This window comes from Silurus aristotelis, assembly GCF_946808225.1.
Source record: "Silurus aristotelis genome assembly, chromosome: 22".
In the NCBI taxonomy this organism is placed as follows: Eukaryota; Metazoa; Chordata; class Actinopteri; order Siluriformes; family Siluridae; genus Silurus; species Silurus aristotelis.
In genome coordinates this window covers 4,512,005-4,526,182 of record NC_139595.1, presented here as the reverse complement: position 1 = coordinate 4,526,182, position 14,178 = coordinate 4,512,005, and the positions used below count along the sequence as shown (strand labels likewise).

Sequence of the window (14,178 nt, the reverse complement as noted above, 5' to 3'; positions counted from 1 at the left end):
AGGGTTGTTTTGATCAGTTAATTAATGAAAGTAGTGATTTTAGATGGTTTGCATGCATTTAATATTCTTTAGGTGTGTAATACACTTGCCGCATATTTTGAGTCAAAATGCTATTGTTTGTAAATGCCCTTGAGATAATTTTGCACTCGGTCAATGGATACTTACATGAAAAATAAGAATTGGAACTATTGCATTTGCCTACAATTATTTTTTTCATATTCTCTAGAAGAGTGCTAATAGTACTGTAACTTCAGTTTTGTACAATGGTTGAGTATAAGTTTCTAACAACCCACTAACTATAGCTAGTTAATATTGCAGAAATATTTCCATAAAAAAAGAAAGGAAAAAAAACAGTACAAAATTGTGTGCAACTATGCAGGAAGGATATTTTTTACAGTCACCATTCGATAAAAAGAAAAGAAAAGAAAAACCCAGTGGTCCATCCTGAAGGTTGTGGTGTAATTTGTGCTCTAGGTCAGAAAATAGACATTTTAGTCAATATGAGTGCTGTAGTGGAAAATATGTTAAAGGCCATTAAGGGTTCGGTTTGCTCACTAATGGGTTTAAGTCAAAGTTGATATAATAAAGAGGAGCTTGGGAATAAGGTAGCAGCATAGACGATGTCATATGAAGGATATAATGGCAATGTGTAACAGACAAGCCATCTGTTTCCATTTTTCTCTCTTTTCGCAGGATGGGGGGAATCCCAGCAGTGAGTGGGAAAGGCGAGAGGCTGCTGCTCTTTATTGGCATTATAGACATTCTGCAGTCTTACAGGCATGCCATATCCACTCTCTCCCAGACATTTCCTGTGAATCAAAAATAATGTGAAATGATTCTATGTTGGTGTTTAAAAAGTATCCCATAAGCCACAGTGAGATCATGTTACGTTACAGCATTTAGCCATGAATTTATTTCAAGTGAATTTCAGAAATGATTTAATAGGCTCCATTAACGTTCAACCATCAAGGTCAACAGGTCAAGATATAAGCCGTATCGGATATTACAGAATTACAGAATTTGCATGCATTGCCATCATTGTTTTAGCTTTGTAAAATTCACCTACCAAACAAAATACATTAAAATAGCATTCATATTGACCTTTTCTGTATAATTACTTTATATATTTTGTCATATTTAAGTCAAATATATAATGCTTACACTATCCCAGTCTTTAGAATTTTAAACATATATTTTTTTTTCCGGGGTTTATATTATATAATCTGGTACCGGTTTTTAAGTATAAGGGAGATGTGCAGACCTCCAGTAACTACAGGGGAATAAAGTTGATTAGTCACACCATGAAGTTATGGGAAAGATTAGTGAAAGCCAGGCTGAGAGAAGAGGTGACCATCTGTGAGCAACAGTGTGGTTTTATGCTGAGGAAGAGCACCACAGACGCATTGTTTGCTTTGAGAATTTTGATGAAGAAGTATAGAGAAGGTCAGAAGGAGTTGCATTGTGAGTTTGTGATTTAAAGAAAGCGTACGACAGGTTGCCAAGAGAGGAGTTGTGGTATTGTATGAGGAAGTCAGGTGTGTCAGAGAAGTATGTGAGGGTGGTGCAGGACATGTCTGAGGACAATGTGACAGCAGTGAAGTGTGCAGTAGGAAAGACAGACTGGTTCAAGGTGGAGGTTGAACTGCATCAAGGATCGGCTCTGAGAACTTTCCTGTTTGCAGTGCTAATGGACAGGTTGACAGAGGTCAGACAGGAGTCTCCATGGACTATGATGTTTTGCGGATGATATTGTAATTTGTGGTGAGAGTAGGGAGCAGCTTGAGAAGAGCCTGAAGAGGTGGAGGTACGTGATGGAGAGAAGGGGAATTAAAGTCAGTAGGAGTTAAACAGAGTGCATGTGTGTGAATGAGAGGGAGGGCAGTGGAGTGGTGCGGTTGCAGGGAGAAGAGGTGGAGAAGGTGGAGGATTTCAGGTACCTGGAGTCAACAGTGCAAAGTAATGGAGAGTGTGTTAGAGAAGTAAAGAAAAAGAGTGCAGGCAGGGTGGAGTGGGTGAAGAAGAGTGATAGCAGGAGTGAGATGGTTTGGACATGTGCAGAGGAGGGACATGGGGTATATCGGTAGGAGAATGCTGAGGATGGAGCCGCCAGGAAGGAGAAAAAGAGGAAGTCCAAGGAGGAGGTTTATGGATGTGGTGAGGGAAGACATGCAGGTAGTTGGTTTGAAAGAGGCAGATGTAGACGACAGGGGGTATGGAGACGGATGATCTGCTATGGCGTCCCCTAATGGGAGCAGCCTAAAGAAGAAGAAGGTTTATAAAATATAATATATCTTGACATCCATAAGCAGTCCTGTGTGGTTTCGTGTCATCTCGTATAAAATGCAGTCTTACATAATCACTTTGAAAGTGAAGGGGAAAAAATATAATCCTATGACTTTGCATTGCTGGATCTGGCTGGTAAGCAGCATTTCAGTAAAACGTGTGTGTTTATCTTTGCAGGCTCATTAAGAAGCTGGAGCACACATGGAAAGCACTGGTCCATGATGGAGTAAGTCTGACAAAAATGAACCCATTTACAGCTCTGAGCATCTGCACTGGCTTATTGCTGTCTGCCATCTAATGCAGATCAAGCAAGTCTTTGTATGTGATGGAGAAAAGGCAGATCCTCTGTTTAATAATGTGTAATATTGTGGATACTTTTACATGAGATTGCTTTCACAGTTATAAGAAAATTTTGAATATGTTTTTGTGCGAAGCTTAAAATCTAATTAAAATGTACAAATCTGTCTATTCTTCCAAACAAGCAGTACTTATTTATTACAATTCACAATAGTTTGAAAATTATAATTGTTTGTCTGAGAAAACCCTTTACATGTTTTGTGTAGAATGCTACATTTTTTTTTAAGATTTTTAATGTTAAACGTGGTTTGTTTAAGGGATACAAAACTATTAATGGTTTGACTGTATACCTATATAATTACTAAATTTATAATATAAGTTAATGCAGAATAATAAATGCATTGTTAGCCAGAACACCAGTTTTCCAGACAGTAGACACTTCAGTGTTGAATACTGTTGTATTTAAAGACACTTCTGTATACAGTACATGAAAGATGATGTATTGTAGCCTGTCCCTGTTTGTCTACTAGCTATGAAGCTAAATTATTAAAACCAGACACCATCTGGATGGCATGGAGCCCTGCCGGGTAATCTCATGTATCCGTTAATAAGAACAAGAGTAGGTCTATGCATAGCTTTGGGATACTGAAGATGGTCCTAAGCACATCTTGGATCCAGATCTGTTGGGCCTGGTTTTCTCCAAAAGTCTGCAGATAGAATCACTTTCTGGCCTGAATGAGTTTTTCTATTCATTGACCACATTTTCCTCTCTGTTCTTCTGTCTAACTGTCATTTACCTCTCTTGTCTGTCTTTCCCATTATGTCTTTTTTTCCTTGTGTCTGTAGGACACAGTATCAGTGCACAGGCCAAACTTTTATGCTGACCGGTTCTACAAGTTCATGAGTTCTACAGTATTCAAGAAGAGCTCCTGTAAGAACCACACACACTGCAACTCTTATTATTACTACTACTAAATATTAATACTACAAATAAAATACAGTTAAGGTCCAGCTCTTGTATGCAATGTATGCAAGTATTCACGAATTGTCAGCATTACATGTAAAAAATTATACATAGAAATAATGAAATATAAAACATTCAAATTTGACAGAAATTTTTTACTTAAGATTAACATTGCATTAATAACATATTTTGAATAATTGGTCTATTAACCGAGTTTTAAATGCTTAGTAATAATGCTTATGTTTGTAGTTTGCTATTAGATAAGGAAGTTCAAATTTCACCTCTCAAAACCAACAACAATTGTGTGCACTTTTTGTTTCTCATTAGCCTCAACACGCAAAGGCTGTGTGAGCAATAACTGATACAGACTTCCATCCATTCAGTGTTCTTATAGGACACAACCACAGTTCTGTTAAAAATAGAACATCTATGGAAACTCTCATAATTACACGGCCTTCTCTCATTTAATTTGTTAGCACACGTGACCTCAAATGGAAACAGGGCAGACTTCTGCCACACACAGGACAGTGGCTCGTGTGGTCGAGTCCCCTCTCCACTGATTCATTTGTTTTTGGTGGGGGTTTTTTCTGTATTTGCTGCTTCACCAACCCATTTGGTCCACTGGACAAAGTGCTAAAAGTGTTTATTTTATCCTTTTCTCTGCACTACAAAAAAAATTCTAAGATGTTTCATCTTTTATTCAATCCAGCACTGAAGTCCTCTCCCTCTAAGAAGAGTCGCAGTGCATTGACAGTGCCCAAACATAGTGGGCCTGGGGCAGCCTGGTCAGCCAGTCAACTCCCCTCAGAAAGAGACCACAACATCTATGACCTGAGAGGGGCACGCAGCTTTCCTGTTCTTGAGAATGATGGTAGGTTGCGTAACAGTCTTCAGATAGCGATATGACAAAATGTTAAGAATATTTAAGTATAAATAAATTATATATATAATATATAAGTATAAATATATCGGGCGGCAGGCAAACATAGTAGTGTATGCTCCGCCCTCCACTCACGAACCGCCACTCGGTACGTGCACGCTGCCACATACATATATACTGTATAGTTTATACAGTACTGTACTGTAAATTGCACTGATCATTTGTTAAATTATCAACATATTACAGCATACTACCCCATACTGATCACCATTTATGACTCCTGGGTAGGCTAGGCCCTGTCTCGTCTTACGATATTTTCGTTACAATGGTCATCAGAACACATCTTCATAACTACCTGTATTTCTATATATTTCTATAAATATATATATATATTAAATCTATCCTTTTTTTTCTCTTTTTCCCTCAGGTCTGCATCCATGTACTCCTCCATCATTTGAGGAGGCCACCACAGCCTCGGTGGCTACAACGTTGTCATCCAACACGTCCATATCAATCCCAGAGAGATCTCCCTCTGACACAGCAGAACACCCACGTTACAGGTACACACTCCATCCACTCTACTTTCTTACACAAAACCTCCCAAAATAAATAAATAATTTTTTTATATAAAAGTAATTCTGTTATAATGAACACCATTGTATAAATTGAGGACAGGACCGTCTGTCTGTTTTTGAAACTTCAGTTGGAAGATTTTAGTTTGTTTTAACGTACACAAGTAATTACACACTATTCTACTTTCAAAATGATAAATGAGGCCAAATAACTGGGTTACTGGTTCTGGTTGCTAGTGGGAACAGCACACAGGGTGTCTTTAGTGTTTCATTGTTGTGCCTAGATTTAAGCATGTTTCACACTTAAACCATTCAAAAACAATTCAAATATAATGTGTCTCTTTTTTTCTTTTTGTCAACCACCTGAATCCTTAGAAGGCAAACTATGACTCTAAAAGAGAGCAATGGAAGGTGCGTTTAAAAACCAGAGCTGAACACTGAGGGATTTTTTAACATCTATATGTATATTTGTGTAAGTTCTGTTTTGGTTCTTTCAAGCGTGTGTGTCTTTGTGTGTGTTTTTCCTTGTGCTCAGGATGGTTGATGTCCATGAGGAGGACCAGCAGACTATTACAGTGCAGGTGGAGTTTAAGAGAGAGATTAAAGATGAGGAGGAGAAAGAAGAGAAAGTAGAGTTTGGGTTTGAGAAGGAGGCTGTGATCTCCTATACAGCAGCTTCTATAGAGAGCAGGTAAGGACAAAGTCATTACAGCAATCACTGCTTCTTGCTTTAAAGCCTTGTCTTGTTTAGCATTCGACTTTAATTCCAAATGTGTCTGGAATTCACAGATTTTTGCTTGAGTTCCAGTTCTAGCATTAAGCTCTCTCTCTCTCCTCCATCTACTCAAATACTGATTTGTTGAACACCCTGCTATTATTTTCTCGATATTGCCAGGGAGAATGTACACAGTACATTTACACAGCATACGTGCTTAGCAATAGGTTTATCCATTAAGGTACAGTGATAATAATGCAGATATGTGATGTGTTTACTGTGTGGTTTAAGCAAAAATCTTTTATATAGGTAAAGTACTGTAAGTTTTGGCTTTGGTTACGACATAGTTACAGCTAATTATCAAGAAATATACTGGGTAAAGCTGTTAATTTCACCTAGTCATCATGTGTTTCAAGTCAAGTCAAGGCAAGAAGCTTTTATTTTCATTTCAACCATATATAGCTGACGCATTACACAGTGAAATGAACCAACGTTTCTCCTGAAACCTGGTGCTACATATTTTCACAGAGCACAATTTTGCGATCTGCTTTGTTTCGATTTAATCGTGAAATAATTTCCGGATATCCAGACTCAAACCTGAGTAATATCCTTGCATTCTTCACAGCATAGCATTGATGGGAGTTCGGTATTTGAGCGATTAAGTTATTGCTTAGTATTCAAATCCACCACTACATTTTACGTGAACTGGGCTAGAATAGCTAGCTAGATTGCCCATCACTTTAACACCAGCATACATTTGCAATGTTGTGGATTGAAACCCGCAATTAAATGATTTAGTTAATCGCCAATGACAGGTAAGTTAGCTGGTTAATTTAGTGCACAGCTTTTTAATGGTCTAAACAGCATGAAAAGCATGATTGGCATGATTTTGTGGCACTATAGAAATCCCAGAAAGTGTATGATTGAAATATTCTAAAATATAGTTTTTTATGTTGTTAACCAATTAAATCATAGGCATTTTTTAAACAAACTTTATTTAAACTCTAAGATATTATCCTATTTTTTTTCTTTATTCGGACCTATATTCATTTCTTGTAATATTAACCACATTCAGACATGACCTGTTGTTACGTTGAGAGTTGGAGTTAGAGGATTGGTTTCAGTAGAGGGGAGGTGAGACACAGGCATATGGTCCTGAGGGGTTTAGTGTGCACTGCTGCTAAAAGCACAATCAGCCATCTGTCTGCCGTCACTTCTCCTGCTGTTAATACACTGCACTGGGAGAAATACACACTAACTTTATTAACTTCTCCTGCCTTTATCTCATTACCCATTTCCTTTTAATTGAGACTGTGTAAGACAAAAACAAATACGAGCCAAGCTTAACCTTACATGTAGTTTATTCTTTACTGTAAAATGTACAGTGAGTTCAGGACGGGCAAATTGCTGCTGTCAAAGTTTCTAATAACATAGTCTTCAGGTTAAACCCTTGTAAATGTAATAGAAATAACATGGTTGACTTTATAACAGCTAAGGTCAGTCGTGCTGAAGTTGTGTGGTGTGTGTCTATGTGTCCTAGTGTGCATGGGGAAGCTGATGTCCTTTGCCTGTCCGAAATCAGAGAGACTGAAATTCTGGATGACATTATCTCAGAGATAGTGGACCATCCACAGACAGTAGATCTTCCTCCACCTGCATCACCACCAGCAACCGTCTCTCTCGAGGATGTCACCCTGGAAACAGGCACCAAGGCAGGAGCATCAGCACCCCCTGAGTCAGGAACTCCGGATACTCTGTCTCTGAGCTCCAAGCTCGGCAGACAGCAGTCTGAGTCCCCCAGCCAGGCATCTGTGGATGAAGAGGTTGTGCCAGTCACCGATATTTATTTTGTAAGTCCTACTTTGTAAATGTGTCATGTGTCAAATGGCATTTGCCAGGGTGTGATGGCTTGTGTTTCCCTTAATAAAAATGTGACCTATAGGAACCTCATCAAATGAATCCTGTATGCCTCTATTACAAGGCACATATCTACTAGAGGAACCAGGGCTATAGTTACTTTTTAGTTTCAGCTTTAAACTTTTATTATGAATTAGTTATCATTAGGATGAGCTTCCCTGGACATCACTGATTGGCCGAATCAAAGCAATTACCGTAGGTTTATTTAGGTCCATTAATAAAGCTTGTAGCCACAAAGATCATATCCACAAAGCTTTCGGTTTGACTTGTGCATGTAAAAATAGGATGGGGTGTGTATACTTTTTAATTGATATTTTATATCTAAATTCTGTAAAGCTGTTTTGTAACAATGCTTGTGCTTGAAAGTGATGGACCTAAAACTTCTGTGGAAATGTGCCTTTTTATATAAAGAGAGAAAAGTAACCAAGTTACATGTTCCACAGAGAAGCAGCTTGGATGATGTAGTGGAACTATAAAGGTAAAACTGTGTGTCAGCATGCGTTATTACTCAAAATACTGAAACAGGCCCTGATTTATTAAAATTCTTATAAAAATTAAATTTTTTATTGAAATGGTTTTAAGGGATTGACAAAATAAATTGTTTAATAGTAGGTGCCAAATAGGTAAATAAATATATATATATAAAAATATGTACAATGTTCTCAACAAAAGAGTAAAGCTGAAATGTTTAGAAAATTACTAAAATAAAAATATTCAAATTATGATAAGATACTAAAACATAATATTATTATGCTTGAAAAAAAACCTAATGAAATTAAAAAATGTCCTGCAAATAGTAGAAACAGGCTTTCACAAATATAATACCTGCCCATTGGTTGTATGCCATTTTTGAAGAACACAAAAAAATGGAAAGCCTATATTGATGAAGGATAAGATTAGCTAAATTTATATAAATAAAACACTGACACAATGGACATTCTATCTTTTTCTTACATTCTACAAATGTAAGAAAGATGTAAACATTAATTAAGCCCTTTTAATATGTTGACACTTTACACTTTTAATAAATCAGGGTAAGGCTGTGTGTGTGTGTGTGTGTGTGTGTGTGTGTGTGTGTGTGTGTGTGTGTGTGTGTGTGTGTGTGTGTGTGTGTGTGTGTGTGAGTGTGCGAGAAAGAGGTTTGCTGAAAAAACTGACACAAAACTGGTTTCATAGTTTTATCTGAGAGACCTACTCCAGCACTGAGAGACCTACTCCAACACTATTAGAAGACCCTGATTTCTCCCCAAAGGTTTCACCATCAAAAGTTTTTCTTCTTTTTTGACCCTGAAAAAAGTTTTTTTTTAGATTAAGCAGCAGCAACACCATTATTAAAGATAAAGTTCAGGTAGTGGAAAAGCTTGACTGATGTAGGTGAAAGGATTTGCTTCTGGGATTGTTTCACTTTTATCTAGTGAGCAAAACAGACTAACAAAGTGCTCCTGTAGTCTGTGATGGATAATAAAATGGAGGATCTCCTTATTATTAACTAGCGCCTTCTGTTTTCTTGTTGTTGCTCGCCTGGAAAACAACAGCAAAATGCTCTCCACAGACATATGCTAGTGTTTCTGTGGTAAAATTCTGATTTGTTATGGGGGTTTAATTTTTGGGGGATTTTCTTGTTAGCAATTTAATGCCTCAATTTTTATGTTTTACTATATGAGCTCTCAGATAAAATATGAGGCCTTTGAGACAACTTTTAAATCTCTGAGAGGTGTAGCTTGTGTTAAAGCTCTTCCTTTTTCATACTGATGCCATGTGAGCATTTGCTGTGTCACGATGTACTCACGATGTATTGTGTTGGTTTTGCTAAACTATATAAAATGTATGTGTAAATACTGTATATCTGTATAACAAAGCACTCAATATTCCATGAAGTTTCTATCACAGGAGTTGAAATCTGATTTAACATGATATATTTTTTACATAGTGTTTAACATACAAAAACATGTCATGTTGATTATGCTGATTTTTGCTGTAAGGAGATATTTATTTAATGTCTGTGCAAGGAGTCTCCAGTAGCAGTGGTTAGTAACCGTGAGTAAGTTTTCCTCCTTGGGAAAGTCTTCACTTTCTGGTTTGTGACAATCTACATTTTCTTGCCTTTTTAATTTAAGAAAGAACAATAAAGAGAGGCTGATGAGGGATCGAATGTATATAAGTTATAATAGAGATTAATGCTGAGTTTGACTTATTTTGGACACATCCTTCATGTCTTGTTAGCAAAAATCTAACGAGCGAACTATAAATATTGATATATGTTTATCTCAAAACAGCGAACCGCTTCCTTTCATCAGCTTAATTTTTCACTATTCATTTCATTCTTTTGTTTATTATTATCCATTAATCCTGCTAGCGAAACCCCATCCTTTAATCTTTGTGCATTTTTTGTGTTTTAATTTTTGTTCCTGGGCTTTTATTAAAATCTAAAAGCTTTAACTGACATCTTTGAACTTCATTATCTCTTTCTTTCTCGCTTTCTCTCTCTTTTTCTCCCACGCCTAATATTTACTGTTTTCTGTTCCTCTATTTTTCTGTAAAACAACCCACGCCCTGCTTTCCCCTGTCCTCTGTTTTTGCTGTAAACCTCAAACACTGCCATTGTATGCATGTGGGACCAGTATGCCGAGGGGAGATACTGGGTGTATTCCCCTGTTTCTCATCGACGCAAGCTCAACTCGAGCTACGACGACTTTGTAAGTGAAGTAAAAGCCAGTGAGATTAACCATAGCTCCAGCAACCGAGCCGTAGCCTCCTTCATCCCCACACCCATCACTCTAGATGTGTGTTTACAAAACACAATAAACCTTCTGCTTTACGTGATCATGTTTCTCCTTCGTTCCCACACCCACCGAATTCATAGCAAAACCTTAGCAAACAAAGAATCCTAGATTCGATTGTAGCGATACAAAGCTTACAGAATGAATGTTGCTGTATATCACCTCATGCTTTTTCTGTCTCTATCTGTCACACTCTTGTCTCTTTATCTGTCTTTTCTTTCATGCTGTCCGTGCTGCGTGACCATCTGTCTGTGTGTGCGTGCCTCTGTGACGCCCCCTGCTGTTGTGTTGGTGGATGAACAGCAGCCTCCAGAGGACAGGAGCTGGGTTTATTCCCCTCTCCACCATCCCTCCGAGTCGCAGCCAATATCTGATGGAGAGAGTGAGGCAGTAAGTGTGGGATTTCAAATAAAATTACCCAAAAAGCCAACACGACTCTAACTCCAGATTTCCACAGAAAGACACTTTTCTTATTTTCTTATTTTCTGTGTTCATACTTTTTTTTCAGTTATTTAATCCATTCATTCATGTAATCCTTCGAATGCACCCAACAGACATTTTTTAAGCTGCTTTTATGTTAATATTAGAAACATGAAAAAGAATTACTTTCACTAACAGTGTAGTATAAGAGGTGGAGCCACAGTGGAACATGCTGTTGCAGGAAAATGATCAACTTTTTGCACTGGTTGCTTTCACACATCATCCTCTCAGTGTTTCATTAGCACGAGCAGCAGCCAGCCTGCTATCAGCATGACAGTACGCAAGGTTAAAAATGACACTACAGTGTATCATGGGCTTGTCTGGTTTTGTGTTCAAAGAATACTCGTATGTCATATTTCATGTGTGTGTGTGTGTGTGTGTGTGTGTGTATTAAGGTATAAGGTGGGGTCTTATGTATAAGGTAGTTAAGATGCCATCAAATGCTTTAAGCCACTGACTCGTTTTCTCTCTTTCTCTTCTTTTCAGTAAACCGAATGCAGTGTGATATATGTGGTTGACTTCAGAGCTGCTCTGTCCTTTTGTCAGTTACGCCCATGAGCCCTGCAGAAGGGACCCTGCTTCACCAAGCATCATGGGGGAAAAACAATATGGAACTATCCAGAACTAAAAAGACAAGAATATCTTCAACCAGTCGATGCTCTGTCCCGTCTCTTTTTCAGACTACGCAAACGTGAGAACTGATGAAAGATTTCCTGTGACATGCAGATGCATAGATGACTCTCTGTTCCAGGATAATCCAAATCAATAAGCACTCTTCCATCTCGTTGCATTGATTTTCGTCTGTAGACAATCCTATTACATTTTACATGCTTTATGTAAAAAAAAAATAACTCCTCCCCCATACATAATTATTTCATTCTGTAAGTAATCTGTGATTCACTGGTAAGAACTGGACTTCAGCTTTCCTCTCCGTGATGCTGTGCTGTTGGAGTTCCCCGGATTCAGGAACAGACGCTGCTCTTTCACGTCTTTTACAACATATCAGTGGCCGCGGCTCAGAAACTGTTAACCGAGACACGGCCGCGGCTGTAAGAACCTTTTCAGGGCTCAAAGTTTTGTTTAGTGGTGCGAAGTACTGTGTCCCAACAAACGTCAGTGTTCCCAACATCCACCACTACTGTAGACAGTTCACTTCACGAATATAGGAGTGAATATAATAAAAGTGTCGTGTTTTGTTTAGATTTTTTTCTTTTATATAATTTAGGGTCTCTAGATGTCATTTTACGTCTTAGCTGTTTTTAAATGTGATTCTGTGATAGACTTGGGTTAGGGTATTATGAAAACAATGCTTCAGTATAGTTAAATAAATCATTCCAATTTTTTTTTTTTAATCTGCTACAAGAGATAATCTCAGATATTCATGGTTTTACTACCATGCAACTGTGTGTGCGTGTGCGTGCGGCGCTTGCGTGTGCGTGTCCACGTGTGTTGAAGTCTCAACTCAATACTCAAAACTGTGGTCAAAATAATTTGCAAACGTATTAAAATTCCATTCTACAGCTATAAAACTCTGTCTATATAAAACGGTTACTGTATATTTCACTCTTATTTTCTCCGAAAGCTTTATTTTACGCGCAAAATAATTTCGTATTTATAACCGTTTTTAACATTATTTGATGAAAAATAAATCGACATCCTCTTTATATGTTTTAATTTTTTTTATTTTATTGATTCTATCTCATTACTAAATTTGGTGTAGCAGTATAATCCATATCACCACAGCTACGGTTTTTGTGATTGCGTAGTTTGGATTATTTTGATGGATTGACAAATAACATCCCGACGTGGTCGTTAATCAATCAGCGTGCTATTTTTCCAAATATATATATAAAAAACTCACAGCTCGTGCTGTAGCTATAATGTACATATGTTACGATCAGTTTAGTGTAGTATGTTTTAATAGATAGGGCTTTTATTTTTGATTGCATGTAGAACAAAAAAAAAACACTAGGACGGGATGTCTATATGTCCTGTATTCCAAACCGGGTTTGTCTGAGGCTGTTCAGATGTCTGGTGTAAAGCTCTACTGATTGTATGTAGTATGACAAAAAAGGTCCTTAGTAATCTGTGTGTATGGGTGTGTGGATGTGTATTTTATTTGTTGAGGAAGATGTGCTTTATTAGCATTTATGTCCAACAATCTTTTCCTCAAAGGTGTTGCATGTATTCAGCTCGAAGAAGCTCTGTTGAGATATTTATCTGTGTCCATCTCTGAAGGCGTTGATGCCCTGTGTGTTTGTACAGATCTGTGAATGATTAATAGTGTAAAAAAAGAATAAAATTATACTTAAAAAGTTGTATGAATGAGTGCTTCTTGGTTTTTCTCTTTACTCTTACCTTTAAAAAGGCCTAGTGGTGTGTAGATTGGCTATGCTTAACTGTAAATGAGTGTGTGAATGTGTGTGTGTGTGTGTGTGTGTGTGTGTGTGTGTGTGTGTGTGTGTGTGTGTGTACTTGGGACCCTTTGATAAACCATTTCATTCAGTGTGTATTTCAGCCATGTGTTGTTTTTTTTTGTGAAGGCACCCACTCAGCCCCTGGCACATCTCTCTGTTTTTCTAATGAACATTAAAGAGAAATGGAAATGTCTCATAATCATGACAAAGAAAAATATAAATCTGAGATCTTTCACAGCAATACCAGAGGAGGAGAGTGAGGAACCTTCTGGACAAGCAGCCTTTGTAGTAAAAACATTTTTTGAAAAGAAATCTCAGCTATAGATGGAATTGGACACCCAATAGTAAGGCAGAAGGGAGGTTTTTTTTTTTTTTTTAATGCCTCGAAAGGCCAATTAGTTGACAATCTGAGGTCAACCTAGCACAGAGAAAAGGTTAGAGTATAGATCTAGTTTCAAAATACTCCAAAGTGTGGCGCATTGATTATTTCACAGCCGTCTTCTGTTTCCCTCTGGTGGCCAAAGGCGGCATAGCAAGTAACAGCTCCACAATGGTTTTTTGTAGCACATCATTATTGCTTAATCTTAAATTATTATATCTCAGATATCCTGAATTTACATTATACTACTTTTTGTATACTTTGACCTCAATCATACTGGTGAACTACACGTAAATAATAAATATTAATAATATATAAAAAAAATTATGTCAACTTCTGGGGTATATGCACCCACAAGCCTGTTTAATTAGCCCTTATTTATTATAAATGTTTAGTAAGGTCTACGAAACATACACGCTATGCTGAGTAAAACACAATATGTTGTGAACCAGTGCATGTCTACTGAGGCTTTAATAAAGGAGTTTCCATCAGTC

At 37.5% G+C, this 14,178-nt stretch overlaps 1 protein-coding gene across 10 annotated transcripts in view; it reads left to right on the top strand.

Moving 5' to 3' along the window:
• Positions 1-13,207, top strand: part of pip5k1cb (phosphatidylinositol-4-phosphate 5-kinase, type I, gamma b) — a 40,387-nt gene extending 27,180 nt beyond the window's left edge. The window contains exons 9-19 of one of the 10 annotated variants that reach the window (XR_014531004.1): positions 694-777; positions 2,461-2,509; positions 3,427-3,511; positions 4,254-4,415; positions 4,852-4,984; positions 5,372-5,407; positions 5,532-5,687; positions 7,252-7,561; positions 8,072-8,106; positions 10,715-10,798; positions 11,375-13,207. Coding sequence is in view for 7 of the 10 variants with exons in the window: in XM_083526282.1 (XP_083382408.1) it covers positions 694-777; positions 2,461-2,509; positions 3,427-3,511; positions 4,254-4,415; positions 4,852-4,984; positions 5,372-5,407; positions 5,532-5,687; positions 7,252-7,561; positions 10,250-10,324; positions 10,712-10,798; positions 11,375-11,377 (1,180 nt within the window). In the remaining 3 variants the exon portion in view is untranslated. Of the gene's footprint in view, positions 1-693; positions 778-2,460; positions 2,510-3,426; positions 3,512-4,253; positions 4,416-4,851; positions 4,985-5,371; positions 5,408-5,531; positions 5,688-7,251; positions 7,562-8,071; positions 8,107-10,249; positions 10,325-10,711; positions 10,799-11,374 lie in introns of all 10 variants that reach the window. The other 9 variants (XR_014531005.1, XM_083526282.1, XR_014531003.1 and 6 more) reach the window with 9 other exon arrangements.
• Positions 13,208-14,178: the final 971 nt, after the last annotated feature.